Raw genomic sequence first — 16,196 nt, 5'->3', positions numbered from 1 at the left:
TCTGCCAATGACTCTCACCATCACTTCCCTGTAAGAAAGCACCTGGACGGGTCCTTGTGTCACAAACACCATGACACCCATTGCCCCCCCACACCCCACCACCGCTGTTGAGAGTGCCGAGAAATGCCTGTACTTTCATTGTATTTTGGAGTTTCTCCTCCTCCTCTTCCTTACTACCCTGACCCTAAGGTGATTTCTTATGCTGAAGAAAAAGGGGGATCTCAGTGCAAAGGAGTGGGGAGAGACGTCTGATTTTTGGCATTGATTGCCTGCTTCAGTCCCGGGTTAGGTCTTTGTTTTGAGTTAAACCAACAATTAATTGCTCCCCTTGCCAATTAAAATTCTGAAATCTGTGTTTGTAGACCATAAAACTGACGAAACATCTAAACGAGCTCATCACTTGTAGTGGGGCCTTTACTGGAGATGATGACAGGAGTCAAATTTTTCACACAGGAAAGACTTTGGCTCCCATTCCCAGGTCTTGTTTCCAGGACTGAAATTGCTGCTTTGGTGAACACCTGATGTGATGTGTGGTACCATGTCCCCGCACCGTCACTAAAGACATCAGGGTCACCACTTGATCCAGAAACCTCCTAAGTCATTCAGCTACTTGGCCTGTTAAATGTGTCTGTCTGTCTGCCTGCCTCAGTTGATAGCACTGTCTCCGCAAGTCAGAAGGTTGTGGGTTCAAGTCCTCGTGACGTTACTTGAGTGGATAAATTAGGCTGGCACTCCTCGTGCAATAGTGAGGGAGTACTGCATTGCTGAGGTGCTTGTTCAAGGTCCCGTGTTACTGTTTGAAGAAGTGCCAGGAGTTCTCCCTGGTCAACATCCCTCCCTCAACCAATACTACCAAAAAAAAAGTCATTTACCTCATTGCTGTGTATGGCTGCTATGTTTGCATTAATAGAAACCTCAAAACAGGAGTAGGCCATTCAGCTCCTCGAGCCTGTTCCACCATTCAATTAGATCACTGCTGATCTGTACCTCAATCCCATTTACTCACCTTCGCTCCATATCCCTTGATACCCTTACCTAACAAAAATCTGTTGGTCTCAGTCTTGAAAGTTTCAATTGACCCCCAGCATCCACAGCCTTTTGGGGGAAGGGAGTTCCAGATTTCCACGACCCTTTGTGTGAAGAAGTGCTTCCTGATTTCACTCCTGAATAGCCTGGCTCTAATTTTAAGATTATGCCCCCTTGTTCTGGATTTCCCCCCACCAGAAGAAATAGGTTGCAGCATTTTAAAAGTAATTAGTTGTAAGAAGCACCTTAAAATTTGCCAGTGTGATAAGATATTGTATAAATGCAAGTATTTTCCTTTTATTGCACTGTGGAATGCAACTGTTGGGTTATGGAAAATATCAATGAAGCAGAAGGTGGCTTGGAACACTGGACTACTTGCAAATATAGGGTATAATGATCCTGACTGAGTGGGAGCTGGTTACCTCTTCCTGACTGGTCCCTATCTCTGTAACCTTCTCTAGCCCTACAACCCTCCGAGATCTCTGCGCTCCTCCAATTCTGGCCTCTTGCGCATCCCCGATTTTAATCGCTGCACTATTGGCGGCTTTGCCTTCAGCTACTGAGGCCCTAAACTCTGGAATTTCCCTCCCTAAACCCCTCCGCCTCTCTATCCTCCTTCAAGACGCTCCTTGAAACCTACCTCTTTGACCAAGCTTTTGGTCACCTGTCCTAATATCTCCTTATGTGGCTCGGTGTTAAATGTTGTCTGATTACACTCCTCTGAAGTGCCTTGGGGACGTTTTACTATGTTAAAGGCGCTATATAAATGCAAGTTGTGTGCACTGCTAAAGGGAAACGGGGGTGGGAGAAGAAAATAAATCTAGAAATGAATCGGAGCAGACTGAAGAATACAGATATTCAAGCAAATTGAAGTGGTTTGCAGCTTTACAAGTCTGTTTGCATTGCAGAAGGTGACCCCAGGACACTCTATGTGAAAAGCCTTCCAAGTGAAGTCTGTGTCAAGGACCTTAAAAACTTATTTGAGAAAGTTGCTGGTGTTTGGATACAGGACCGTCAGAAAATCAGCAAAAGGTACTTACTCTGCGAGTGATCTGGAATGCTCTGCCTGAAAGGTCGGTGGAAGCAGATTCAGTAATAACTTTCAAAAGGGAATTGGATAAATACTTAAAAGAAGAAAAATGGTGAAAGAGCGGGGTGGGGGGGTAAGTGGGACTAATTCGATAGCTCTTGCAGAGAGCCGCCACAGGCACGACTGGCTGAATGGCCTCCTTCTGTGCGGTGTGATTCTATGATAGGTGCCTACGCCACAGGCACACTTCCCACTGATAAACCACACTCGGAGGGAGTTAGAGCAGGGGGCAGCACCATATTAAATGGAGACCTTTAATCTTTTTGAGATATTTCCTGGGCTTTGTGGAAGTCTGTTGAAAAGGATTGAGTACGAGAGGACATAATTTTAAAATTAGAACCAGGCCATTTAGGAGAGAAATCAGGAAGCACTTCTTCTCAAAGGAGAGTAGAAATCTGGAATTCTCTCTCTTTCCTCCCCCCCCCCCCCACCCCAAAAAAAAAACTGTGGATGCTGGGGGTCCATTGGACCTTTCAAGTCTTGAGATTGATAGATTTTTGTTAGGTAATGAATGCGGAGCTATGGCAGGTAAATGGAGTTGAGGTGTGCAGATCAGCCGTGATCCAATTGAATGGCGGAGCAGGCTCAAGGGGCTGAATGGCCTACTCCTGTTCCTGCATCTGTATCTTAACTCCATCTACCCACCTTAGTTCCATAACCCTTAATATCCTTTCCTAACAAAAATATTATTAATCTCATTTTGAAATTTTCAATTGACCCCCAGTATCAACAGCTTTTTGGGGGAAAGAGTTCCAGATTTCCACTCCCCTTTGTGCAAAGAAATGCTTCCTGACATCACCCCTGAACGGCCAGCTCTAATTTTAAGGTTATGTCCCCTCGTTCTGGACTCTCCCACCAGAGGAAATAGTTTCTGTCTACCCTATCAAATCCGTCAATCATCTTAAACACCTTAATTAGATCACCCCTTAATCTTCTATACTCAAGGGAATACACGCCTAGTCTATACAACCAGTCCTCATAATTTAACCTTTTTAGCCCTGGTATCATTCTGGTGAATCTGCGCTGCACCCGCTCCAAGGCCAATATATCTGCCCTTATAATGAACCCAAGTGGTTTGCTGCCAACCAGTCCCTGCTGAGTTAGCTGATCTCTATAGATTACCACACTGCCCCTAGGACTCGGCCAGCATTCCAGTTCCTGATCGCTATCCTGCGAGAAGATCCAATTCTGACCTTTTGTGGATCCCCGATTTTAATCACTCCACTATTGGCGGCCGTGCCTTCAGCTGCCTAGGTTCCAAGGTTTGGAATTCCCTCCCTAAACCTCTCCGCCTCTCTCCTCCTTTAAGACGCTCCTTAAAACCTACCTCTTTGACCAAGCTTTTGGTCACCTGTCCTAATATCTCCTTATGTGGCTCGGTGTCAAATTTTGTTTGAAAATGCTCCTTTATAACGCCTTGGGACGTTTCACTATGCTGAAGGCACTATTTAAATCCAAGTTGTTGTTGAGGACAGGAATGGTACACAGTTGTAACAGTCAAATGGCTGACCAACACCCACTGTCTTGGCTCACTATGAAGACGTCAACCCAAGGGACGTGCAACTCGCCCAGACCGTACTCCCAGCATTAATTGAGGTGGTACAGTCATCCTTGCGGTGACATGCTTTGTCACACATACAGATATTTGTGTCATGGTGCTGGACCAGCAACTCTGTGTGTGTGACACACACACACACACACACACACACACACACATACAAAATGAGAGCTACTGGATTATCATAAAAACTCAACCGCTTCACTAATATTGAGCAAAGGGAACCTGCCGCCTCCTACCAGGTCTGGCCTACATGTGACTCCACTCCCACAGTACATGGTTGACTCCTCATGCCCTCTGAAGTGGTCCAGCAAACCACTCCGTTGTAAAATCGCTGTTCAGGAAAGCCCACTGCCACCTTCTCTGGGGGATGGGCAATAAATGCTGCTTTGCCAGCATCATGTACATCTTGAGAACAAAAAGGAAATTTGCTCCAAGAGCAATTACCCTGTAATTGACCACAGGAGGTTGCCGCAGTCCGACCTTGTGGCTTTAAAGGGACGCAGCAGTTACGCACCCATCCATCTTAGCACCAGAATTTCCATTGTGCGTTACGTTGTCTTAATTTAACAGTGCGACGTCTGTACATACTATGAGCAATGACCTGGAGGCTCCACCGATATTTTACTCAAAAGCTAAATGTGCACATCATTTTCTTTTTTTTGTCAGGTTTGCCTATGTTGCATTTGAAACAGCGGAAGCAGCAGAGAATGCATTAAGGAAAAGTGAAATAGAATGCAAAGGAAAGCTAATTCAACTGAAGCACGCACGTCAAAGGAGCAAAGGTATGTCCTATCTCAATTAAGCATTTTAAATCTGAGATCAATAGTTTTTTTGCAAGCCAAAGGTTTTAAGGGATATGGAGCCAAGGCGGGTGGATGGAGTTAGGATACAGATCAGCCATGATCTCGTTGAATGGCGGAACAGGCTCGAGGGGCTGAATGGCCTCCTCCTGTTCCTCTGTCTGATAATAAATGTGTAGTTCACAAGATAATTATGGATGAGGACAGCCATTCGGCCCATCTTAATTCATCCGTCCAGAAAGATCCTGCACCACCAGCGCCCCCCCAACCCCGCAGCAACCAGTTGTTGCTTAAAAGATTGCAGGGTTTTGGCCTCCTATCTGGGAGGCCATTCCATGAGTGTATCACTCTATGTGAAGAGCTTCCTGACATCAGTGCTAAATTTATCTTTTATTAGTTTGAACCCATGTATCCTTGTCCTATTCCTCCTGCAATTTAATTTAAAGTCATATTTCGGATTTACTTTATCCAGTCCCTTAATTATCTCATGTAAGATCATCTCTGAGGTTTCCTTCCCATGCTGAAAGGCCCAGGTTTCTCCAGTCTTTCCTCATAACGCAGACCTTTGACACTGAGGATCAGCCTTTGTGGCTCTTCTCTGCACTGCGTCCAGCGCCTGAATGTCTCCCTTGTGTCTCAACGACTAGAACTGGGTACGGTGCTTATTGTAAGAATTGTTAGTGGCTAAGCAGGCTCATCAGTTGCCTCTCAGCCCCTCCTCTCCTAAAGTGGCTCACTTTTGCTACGATACGATTCTGCGGATGCAGGTCTGCAGAATGTGTGAACCTAAATGGTGTCAGCAAGCTATTCACCATGAAGCACATCCAAGCCCAGTCTGATCCCATTCCCATCCAGCACCCATCCACGTTCCAGTGGGGGTGATTGCATGGTCTTCTGGAGCAGAAACCTAGACTATATATCCTAGCTCTCTCACTGTGTTGAAGTTCTAACGCACACCACCATCAATGCTGCTGACCAATATAAAAGGAAGATTGGTGCAGTGATTTAGCACACTGGACTTGCATCTCTGTTACCTGGGTTTTTCGCCCCCTCTTCCTTCATCTCCTTCTCCCCTCTTTTGTACTCTCTCTCTTTATTCCCCCTCCCTTGTAAGGGTCCCAATGTCAAAGGAGAGTGGAGCACCATTGATGTAATGGGCACAATTCCAATACACAGAACTAACAATTCAGTACCAATTGAGTAACATCCTTTTTGACAAGACAGTGTCGAGGGAGCTTTACTCTGCGTTTATCCTGTGCTGTACCCGACCAGGGAGTGCTTGATACCGACACTGGGCAGTAATGTTACATACATTTTCCACTCCGCATCAATTGCCTCGAGTACAAAACTCAGCCCCCAAAATACTTAACAAACTATATTGTTTCTGCAGGGAAAAGGAAGATTCTTATGGTGAAAAACCTCTCTTGCCCATTGAGTAAGAAATATCTAAAATCTATATTTAATGATGCTGAGGATGTCCAAGTATCTAAACAAAAGGACAACCAATCAGAAGGGTGAGTAAAACAGTTGATTCATTATCAACAACAACAAAAACTTGCATTTATATAGCGCTTTAATGTAGTAAAACGTCCCAAGGCGCTTCACAGGAGCGATTATCAAACAAAATTTGACACTGAGCCACGTAAGGAGATATTAGGGCAGGTGACCAAAAGCCTGGTCAAAAAGGTAGATTTTAAGGAGTGTCGTAAAGGAGGAGAGAGAGGCAGAGAGGTTTAGGGAGGGAATTCCAGAGCTTAGATCCCAGGCAGCTGAAGGCACGGCCGCCAATGGTTGAGCCATGAAAATCGGGGATGCGCAAGAGGCCAGAATTGGAGGAGCGCAGAGATCTCGGAGGGTTGTCGGGCTGGAGGAGATTACAGAGATAGGGAGGAGGTGAGGTCATGGAGGGATTTGAAAACAAGGATGAGAATTTTAAAATTGAGGCGTTGCTGGACCGGGAGCCAATGCAGGTTAGGGGTGATGAGTGAACGAGCCTTGGTGCGAGTTAAGATACGGGCAACAGAGTTTTAGATGACTCAAGGATATTTGTTTCTGTCCTGATGTTCAATCAAGCTTAAAAGGGATTGGGAGGGTGGGGTGCGGGGCGTGGAGGAGGAGGAAGTTCCCCTGACGTCTCAGTAATGTGCAATTGAGCCCTGCAGACCAGAAGGTCTTGGGTTCCATTTCTGGTCTGCTGTGGTGCGAGGATAGGGGTGAGGGGCAGCCCAGGATCAGCCGGCGCAGTGTTTGCTCACAGGGTACCTGCTATAATCCCCCAGTTTGGTTTGCCGCTGCCTTTGGATCCTCGCAGAGCTGCTGATGCTCTTGTGGCTTCCCTTTGGCGTACAGTTCCTCTGCTTGCTGTTTAGTGCAGTTGTCGAGCCCTTTGGTTGGTGACTGTGTAAAAACGCTACAGGAAGGAATTTTACAAGAACGTGTTGCCAGAGAATTTGAAACCCTAGGTGTGAAGGAGAAAGAGCGGAGTTCTAAATGGATCAGATGTAAAACTGTCTTGTGTATTTTGTGCTTCTCTTGCTGCCTTGTCTAATATTTAATTTTTAATATTACAGAATTGCCTACATAGAATTCAGGACAGCAAAACAAGCCAAGGTTGCCCTGAAGAAATTCAGAGACATTGGGGTTCCGGGGCAGGCAATTCGAATAGATTCTATAGAAGAAAGGAAGGAAAACCCGAAATCCAAATCAGACAGTGATGGTATGTACTGACGGGATCACTCGGCCTCTCATTGTAATCGTGTGCAAGGCTCAGGCACTGATTATAGGTGATTCAAACGCCTGCATTCAAGCCGTCTAGAAATTGCAGCATCCCTGTGTGATTGCTGACATGTGGAAGCTCGTTGCCCTGGCTACCGATGCTGGCATCTGATCTGCCAGTAAACTCAATATTTCGTTTGGCTTTTAAAGTCTAGGTTGCACAGGCCTGTCTCCTCCTGGGGCCTGGGTTCAAATCGAGCCCAGACCAATGGATGAACATTGTCTTTCTCTGCTGCCTGCAAGACTCCTACGGAGATGAATTTGGGACATTCTCAGTCCTTTTCCTAGTTGGAATGAGCTCACATCACGAACTGCTCTTAATTTAGCACTAATTGCAATCTTGCTCGGAGGCCACAGGATGGCGTGGGAGATGCAAGAATGCCACACTGGTCTAGTAGTGGGCACTCTTATGAGGTTGGGGTAGAGCATCTAACCCATACGGTACCTGCTCCGGGAGTGTTTGATGGGACAGTGTAGAGGAAGCTTTACTCTGTATCTAACCCGTGCTGTACCTGCCCTGGGAGTGTTTGATGGGACAGTGTAGAGGGAGCTTTACTCTATATCTAACCCATGCTGTACCTGCCCTGGGAGTGTTTGACGGGACAGTGTAGAGGGAGCTTTACTCTGTATCTAACCCGTGCTGTACCTGCCCTGGGAGTGTTTGGGGCAGTGTAGAGGAAGCTTTACTTGGGTGACTAACCCGTGCTGTACCTGCCCTGGGAGTGTTTGATGGGGCAGTGTAGAGGGAGCTTTACTTGGGTGACTAACCCTTGCCATGCCTGACTGGGGAATGTTTGATGCTTTGGTGCATGTAATGGAAAGTGCTCCATTTCCCAGCACTGACTCATTTTGATATGCACAAAATTACGGTTCTGCTCGATGGTGCACTGATGCAAGAAGAAAGAAAGACTTGCATTTATATAGCGCCTTTCACGGCCTCCAGGTGTGCCAAAGTGCTTTGCAGTCAATGACGTACATTTGAAGTCTAGTCACTGTTGTAATGTAGGGAAATGTACTACAACATGGCTTCCTCCATCAGTGGCATTTCTGTCTAGACCTGGAGATAGCGGCCAGTTTCGTACCAACAGTTTAGTGTTCTCGTATCTGGAGAGCCTCTTCTGTCAAACTGCTAGATAGGATACAACAAAACCTGTCTTGAGTAGGTGATCCTCCTCTCACCTCTAGCCTCCAGCCTTTTTTCTCTCTTCCTCATATTGATACTGTGGTTAATGCTCCTCTGGTTCCTCCTAAGCTCAAGATACACCATACATCATGCTCTTCTCACTGTGTTGAAATGATCGCACTGTCTGATACTCTAATTCACTCTTTCTCAAGACCTCAAAACTATAGAACTCCTCCTCCTCCCTCAATCTTCCATTCTTCCTACAATCTGCAGTTTTAAAATCCAAGCTTGGCATTGCCTAACTAACCATTCCTACTTCATTTACAGTGTCTTCTCTCCTCCCCTTTCCAGCTTATGATGCTGACCTGCACTTTGGGCGATGGCCCTTCATCCAGGTTTGCTGGAAACGAGAGCAAAGTATTTGAAGGTTTTTGCTGACTTATTTTCCCTCGTTTCAGTCCCCATCCGCTCCCTGTTTATATGGGGCCTGTCAAGTAAAACAACGGTCACCACGTTGAAATCAACCTTCAAAGGCGCAGTAACTGCCAGGTTACCCACGGGCAAAGGCAAAAGGTGAGGACTCCTGACCTAATCTGTTGGCCTGATGTAGAGCTCCTTAATTGCCTCTGTATCCATTGGTGAAATAAAATTCCATATCACAGTTGTTTACGCAGGGCTGGCGAGGGGAGCAATCAATCGGGGTCTCCAACTCCTGATCACTAACCAGTCGGCTCTGTTAATGTTTGTGTGTGTGTGTGGAAGTTAAGTTACGACAGGTTGTGGCTCGGCACATAGTTGAATAGTCTACTGACACTCGCTTTTTCTGCTCGCATGTGAAGAATGGCCACGTGTATGGGGCACTGGAAGGCTGCCAGTATGCTTGGTGCTGCATCCGAGCGTTTGAGCTGAAAAAGCACGAGAGGCAAATCCATGTGTACGATTGAAAATCTTTCGTAGAGTATGCACTTCCTGTCCGCAAACCTTACTACTTGTCATGAATTTTTGTCACATTTTTCTGTCCGCATTTACCATTGTAAATTCTGACATCAGTATTTCCCATTTGATGTTATGTCAGCTGTCACGGTGTAGTTGGAGGCTCTGGCCACTAGATGTGCTCTGTGGAGGAGTTTCTGAAGTGTCTTCCCAACTCTGACGCCATCTTGTATATTATACAAAACCTCATATTATGTCAACCAACCATGGATAAGATTGGCAATTTACTAGTAACTTGAATGCCTGATTTGACACATTTATAATATCCTTTTCCTTGTTATTTAATTAACTGTCACTGTACCAGCATCACTCTCCTTTCCTAAAGTACTTTCCATGTCTTTGCAATGCAGGGTGCGCTGGTGAAGGGTTGACTTGTTGGCCTGTTTATTTTCTAGGTTTGCCTTTGTTGACTTTGAGACAAGAGAAGAAGCTGTAAAGACGAGGGCGGAGATGCAGGATGTAGAAATAGACGGCCGGAAAGTGAAGATTTATTTTGCCAATTGCATAAAGAGACAGGAAGAGGCCAGTGAGAAACCCTCATGTGATTTAGATACGAATGGTAGGAACCAACCCAGAGAGATGAGCTGTATAACTGTGAATGTAAAGGATTGTTGCGCTGGGGATTATATATGAAGAGGTGATTAGCGGTTTAGGTGTGACGGCAGTCAGCAGTTTTCCATTTGCCTCCCCCCTCCCCCTTTGTATTGTTCAGCCCTATTTTAGGAGCTGGCTTATCTTCTAGTTTCCATTTCTGACTAAGGATCTGCAGTTTAAACCTATACAAACAGACACTCCAAAAAAAACGAACTCCTGCAAGAAAACAGACACCTGCTCAGAGACCAAAATAAGTTACACGGTAAAATATAAAAGAGGCACACTCTGAAACCACGGACGCTCTCAAATTATGAACCACGGACAGCCGTCAATGCACCAGGCCCCCTTTTTACAACTTAAAATGCGGGACACAGCGTCTTGCAAAGCCGCTGTATCTGGAACTTTGATTGGGTCGGGATCACTGGCACTTCCCCTTGCAGCTTGCATCCTCTCTGTCCCCGAATTCTCGTGAGGTCAGCGCGAGGCGGCAGCGGGTTTTACGAAAGAAACGTCTTTTGTGGAATGGGGAGCTCCTTTACCCAGCATCCACAGCGGCAGAGAAACGTCCCTATCTCCGGGATTGAATGCCTGCACGGCTCTATCCCAGGGATAGAGCAGTTTCTCTGCAGCTAGGAATGCGGGGTAAAGAACTCCCCGTTCCACTGAAAATTTTTACAGTACGTGCTATGACCATTTTGAAGGTAAGGACACCTGATGCCAGTCCATAAGGTGTCCGGAATTTTCAGGTTTTACAGTCCAATAATCTCTCTCGTATGCTGATGGACTTGCTCTAGTTTTTTTTTAAACCTATTTATGGGGAATTGCCAGTTTACTCTCCTCTCCTGAAGATTCCTACTCTCACAGTGGTACGGTTTTTGTGAAGGCCAGCGGCCCTCCAGTACCTCACCCAAGTACCCGTTCTTCACAGTGAGTATTGGCGAGCTATTCAACCACATGCATGGCAAGATAGAAAAATCCTATGACAAACGGGCACACACACGCAAGTGTAGTCACTTGTAATGTAGGCAAACACGGCAGCCAATTTAAGCACAGGTCTCGTTAATAGCAATGAGATAAACAACCAGATAATGGTTATTTTAGTGGTGATGGTTGAAGGATAAATAATGGCCAGGACACTGGGAGAACTCCTCTGTTCTTTGAATAGTGCCATGTGATTTTTTTTAGATATATGTCTACCTGAGAGGTGAGTTTTAGCAGGGAAAAAAAAAGAAAACGGATTTGTTGTCATTCCCTCCCTCCCCACAGAGCGCAAACACATACTTTTGTTTGAGTGTTTTTTTTTAGAAAGATATTTTGTCCTCTTACTGTTGTTGAGAAGACCCTGCATGTGGTCGAAGGCAGGAGGGGTGAAAGCAGGGATATAAGTAAAGCAGAATTCAGGCACGGTGGTATAGTGGTTATGGTATTAGACCAGTAACCCAGAGGTCGGGAGTTCCAATCTCACCAGGGCAAGTTGTAAATTGAATTCAGTAAATCTGGTAATTTGTGGGCATCGCTTTGAAAGCTGCCGGATTGTCGTTTTTTTAAAAAAAACTGGATCACCAATGTCCTTCGGGGAAGGGAACCTGCCGTCCTTACCCGGTCTGGTCTGTGTGAGGCTTCAGTCCCACACCTACCCAGGCTGGCTTTTATGGGGCTTCAGGACATGGTTGACCATTAGTGCCCTCTGAAGTGGCCTAGCAAGCCACTCGATTGTACTACTACAACAGCTTGCATTTATATAGCGCCTTTAACATAGTAAAACATCAAGGCGCTTCGCAGGAGCGATTATCAAACAAAATTTCGCACCGAGTCACGTAAGGAGGCATTAGGACAGGTGACCAAAAGCTTGGTCAAAGAGGTAGGTTTTAAGGAGTGTCTTACAGGTGGAGAGAGAGGTAGAGAGGCGGTGAGGTTTAGGGAGGGAATTCCAGAGCTTAGGGTGTAGGCAGCTGAAGGCACGGCCACCAATGGTCGGGGATGCGCAAGGGGCAAGAATTGGAGGAGCGCAGAGATCTGAGGGTCGTAGGGCTGGAGGAGGTAACAGTGATAGGGAGGGGTGAGGCCATGGAGGGATTTGAAAACAAGAATGAGAATTATAAAATCAAGCTGTTCCCAATCCGGGAGCCAATGTCGGTCAGCGAGCACAGGAGTGATGGGAGAATGGGCCTTGGTGCGAGTTAGGAGAAGGGCAGCAGAGTTTTGGATGAGCTCAAGTTCATGGAGGGTGGAAGATGGGAGGGCGGCCAGGAGAGCATTGAAATAGTCCAGTCTGGAGGCAGCAAAGGCATGGATGAGGGTTTCAGCAGCAGATGAGCTGAGGCTGGCGATGGGTGATGTTACGGAGGTGGAAGTAGACGGCCTTGGTGATGGAGCAGGAATGTGGTCGGAAGCTCATCCCAGGGTCAAATAGGATGCCGAGGTTGCAAACGGTCTGGTTCAGCCTCAGACAGTGGCCAGGGAGAGGGATGGAGTCGGGAGCTAGGGAACGGAGTTTGCGGCGGGGACCAAAGACAATGGCTTCAGACTTTGCGGTATTTAATTGGAGGAAATTTTTGTTCATCCAGTACTTTCAGAAATTATTTTGAACACAGTTACTTACACTTTTGCTCCCTCTCCCTTGTTTTATTTCAGGTGTGCCTGAATCAAGCAGGACCAAGCCCCACGAGAAAAGGAAGAAAGCGAAGAGGAAGTTAAGTGTTTGATCTGCTTCCAAAATCAAATACTCAAATTATATTTGTATGGTCCCAGTTTTGTGTCTTTTGTATCATGCTGTTTGAGAGCCAGAATCTTTGCTCTTCCCTCGTGGCCCAGCCATCCCCATCTTTTATTTTAAATTAAGATGTAAACTGAGATAATTCCTCTGTAACTGGTGGTAATTTATTTTTAGATTTTTTTTTTTTGTTTTAAGATTGTGTGTATCCCAAATTTGCTGCTTACTGTTTCATGGTCTCGAGTGCCCTCCTGCTCTCGGGCTTCTACTAACACTGTTTCTTAAACTGACCCCGAGGGAACGCCACGGAGCACCAGATCTGCATTTGGCAGTGTCAACTGAGGGCTGGGGCTTGTATGGGGAGATCTTCATTGGAGACAGGGCAAGCCATTGTGCAAGAGCACATGTACTTTCACCCTGGTGCATTGCTAGCTTGTGCCAGTCACGTGCACCCTTTTTTTTTAATATTTAAAACAAAAAGAGTTACGGTGCATATCTATGTAGATTTGCCTTAACAAAGAGACGCAAAAGAATTCCATTTATAACGGTGTGACCTTTTTTTTAGATGTGCTGCTCTCCTTGCAAGAGTTTGTTACAAGCAAGAGATTTGATCGCACACTGCAGGTGAATTTAGCCTGTGTGTTTCAGTAACGGTTGGGTTTTCCATTGACGATAAACCTTACCCTCCTTTTTCCCCCCTCGCGGCCCCCCCGCCCGGTCTCGCGGGCAGACATTCTGTGGGGCTGATCCCCAGAATTCTCTTTCTTTTTTAAACTCATTTTACCTTGTACAGTTTTTGAGTATTGGCCTGGAGATAAAAGGGGTGACTTTCTGCACGGGAAGTGGGGCTCGCGAGGAACGCAGGTTGGGAAATCACAACCCCACACAGAACATTTAACCCACCTTTCCCTGTCGGGGTCCTGGCTGATCTGCGATTTTTTTTTCCCCAGCAGTTCCTGATATTTTTTTTTATTCCTGTGCTGGTGTCTGATTTACAAAACAAGAGAAAAGGAATAGTGGGAAATACAAAATTTGACGGTCTGGCAGCTGGAGAGAATAAAGTCAGCAGGACCTGCTGAGAGAACTGAAAATCTGCACAACCAGTTTTCTGCTGACACTGGGAGTATTATCAGCATAGCTCACTGAGAACCTCTGGTGATAAACAGAGGGACAGGGGGAGGCCATTAAGCCCCTCGAGCCTCTTCCCCCATTCAATTAGATCTGTATCTTAACTCCAACCAGCCGCCTCGGTTCCATAACTCTTAATACCCTTGCCTAATAAAAATCTAACCAGCTCAGTTTTGAAATTTTCAATTGACCCCCAGCCTCGGGGTGGGGGTGGAAAGAGTTCCACTACCTGAACCAACAGCATAAGGGCCCTTGTAAAATGCCCATACAGTGAGTTCAGTGAGCTGCCCCTACCTACCGTCACAGAACAAGAAGTACATTATTCCTGGTAGTGGTAACCCTTGGGGGAAGAGAATGAGCACGGGTTCTCCCCCCTGGACACTGTCCAGTGCGGTCAGGATCGAGTTTGGCTATAATGTCCCTCCCCCACTTGTCACCTAGGCTCAAGCACAGAAAATGGCCATCTGGGAAAGTATCAGAGGGAACAGTATTCAGCAAGGAGGCAGTGCTTTGTGAGGGGAGAGGCAGTGGGCAGGGTGACAACGCAACTTTCAAAACTGGTTAGAAACTGAAGTGGAGTCTAATTATTGAACAGTTCTTTTATTTCATAACACGGTTTTATTTTATCTGAAGTGAATACAGTCTTGGAATCTGTCAAGAATCCCTTACCTTTCCCCGGGTATGTTTAAAGCTGTATACCCAGTTAACCTTCAGCTCCACTGAAACGCATTGTAACATCATTTGTTTTCACCTATCCCCCTGTGTTCAGCGTGTAAGAGACTTGGAATTAAAGAGTGCAAGCATCATTGAAGCAAACAGCATTTTAATAGGAAACAAATGTAAATGTATTTTTATATATCTGTCTTGACAAAGTGTTGTCCGGATTACTGAAATACAACCATGACTTATTAAAATCTGTTAATGAACAAAAACCCTGACATGCCTGTTGTTTGATTAAAAAGTTGATGCATATTGTCCTTATGCTTTTTTAAACATGAGATACTACATGGAATGAACAGCACAGGAACAGGCCATTCGGCCCAGTTGGACTATGTCTGCGTTTATACTCTGCACAAGCCTCCTCCCGCCCCTCCTCTTCTAACCCTATCAGCATATCCTTCGATACCTTTCTCCCTCATGTGCTTATCCAGCTTCCCCTATATTGCATCTATACTATTCGCCTCAATTACTCCACGTGGTATTAATGTCAAGTGCTACTTGATATTTTTTTTCTGGAGAGATATGAGAAGGAACTTAGTATTTCTTAAAGTAGGAAATCGACAGGTTTGGGGAGGGACAACAGCGGACTGGCTCCCCCAAAAGGGCACGGGATTCTCACGGAAAAAGGGGGCGCTGATAATACATCACTGGATTATTCATGGGGACACTCAGGAAATCTCCCAATTTCCTATATGGTCAATCCGCCCCTGGGGGAAGTTGTTAATAGAATAATCGTAGATGGACTCTGGATGAAATGGACTTGATGAGCCAAATGGCCTTTTCTCACAGCAGAGTTTATGTTCGACTGCACTAAAAAAGGGAGAGCACTCGGGGCAGTGGATGCAGCAAAACATTTTATAGAAGGATTTGGATTATTAATGCAACGGGTAGGCAAATGGCACGTGAAATCTAACACTGAAATTCTTGCATCAGAAGTAAACAGTGAGGGGGGGTTTGAACTGGCAGATTTCATCTGTCCTTACTGTGGTGATTTACTTTTATCACTGTGTAGTGATGTCGTCCACACAGGCGAGATGATTTTCTGCTTCTCTAGTAAAATTTAAACAGGCTTATTTTGATAATACTAATCAGAGGAAATTTTCTTCAATTGCCCTCAATCTAGCTATTTATATAAAAGTTTTGAGTGTGTTGGATTACATTCTAGATGTCACACTGCAGATGTCACCAACAAATCACAACTGAATACACTTTTGATAAAAGATTACAGAAAAAGAAATAAGCTGTTATTTTCAGTTATGAACTTGGGAAGGTTTTTCAGGGAACTTTCCAACATTAACAATAATTGGCCTCAGGACTTATTTAGAGCACTTCCCAAGAAGGAGTGCCTGAGCAATGGCATTACAGTGACAGGCCAACATCACAACTGTGACCCAGCCATATGAAAATGACAAGCAGGAAAAGACCAGCTGGTCCATCAAGCCTGCCCACACTAATGATGCCTGGAGCCTCATGACTAGACACTTCTGACCCCCACCTTGCTACAACCATGTAATCTCCTGGGAGAGAGAAAAAAAACCAGGGCCAATAATTACGGAGAATTACATAAAAATCTACAGCACAGACATAGGCCATTCAGCCCAACTGGTGTATGCTGGTGTTTATGCTCCACATGAGCCTCCAGCCGCCCCTATTCATCTAACCCTATCAGCATA

At 45.6% G+C, this 16,196-nt stretch overlaps 1 protein-coding gene across 10 annotated transcripts in view; it reads left to right on the top strand.

Annotated features, from left to right (window-relative positions):
* The window catches only part of LOC137302441 (uncharacterized), a 59,730-nt gene extending 44,995 nt beyond the window's left edge, over positions 1-14,735 (top strand). For 8 of the 10 annotated variants that reach the window (XM_067972108.1, XM_067972107.1, XM_067972105.1 and 5 more), the window contains 7 exons: positions 1,935-2,058; positions 4,344-4,459; positions 5,868-5,991; positions 7,048-7,193; positions 8,834-8,948; positions 9,764-9,927; positions 12,597-14,735. In XM_067972108.1, coding sequence (XP_067828209.1) covers positions 1,935-2,058; positions 4,344-4,459; positions 5,868-5,991; positions 7,048-7,193; positions 8,834-8,948; positions 9,764-9,927; positions 12,597-12,667 — 860 coding nt within the window. In that variant the 3' untranslated portion in view covers positions 12,668-14,735. Of the gene's footprint in view, positions 1-1,934; positions 2,059-4,343; positions 4,460-5,867; positions 5,992-7,047; positions 7,194-8,833; positions 8,949-9,763; positions 9,928-12,596 lie in introns of those variants that run through there. The other 2 variants (XM_067972110.1, XM_067972111.1) reach the window with 2 other exon arrangements.
* The last annotated feature ends 1,461 nt before the right edge of the window (positions 14,736-16,196 follow it).

The sequence above is a fragment of the Heptranchias perlo genome, chromosome 35, assembly GCF_035084215.1.
Source record: "Heptranchias perlo isolate sHepPer1 chromosome 35, sHepPer1.hap1, whole genome shotgun sequence".
Taxonomy (NCBI): domain Eukaryota; kingdom Metazoa; phylum Chordata; class Chondrichthyes; order Hexanchiformes; family Hexanchidae; genus Heptranchias; species Heptranchias perlo.
The sequence above is the reverse complement of the archived record's forward strand: the minus strand, read 5'-3'. Positions and strand labels throughout refer to the sequence as shown.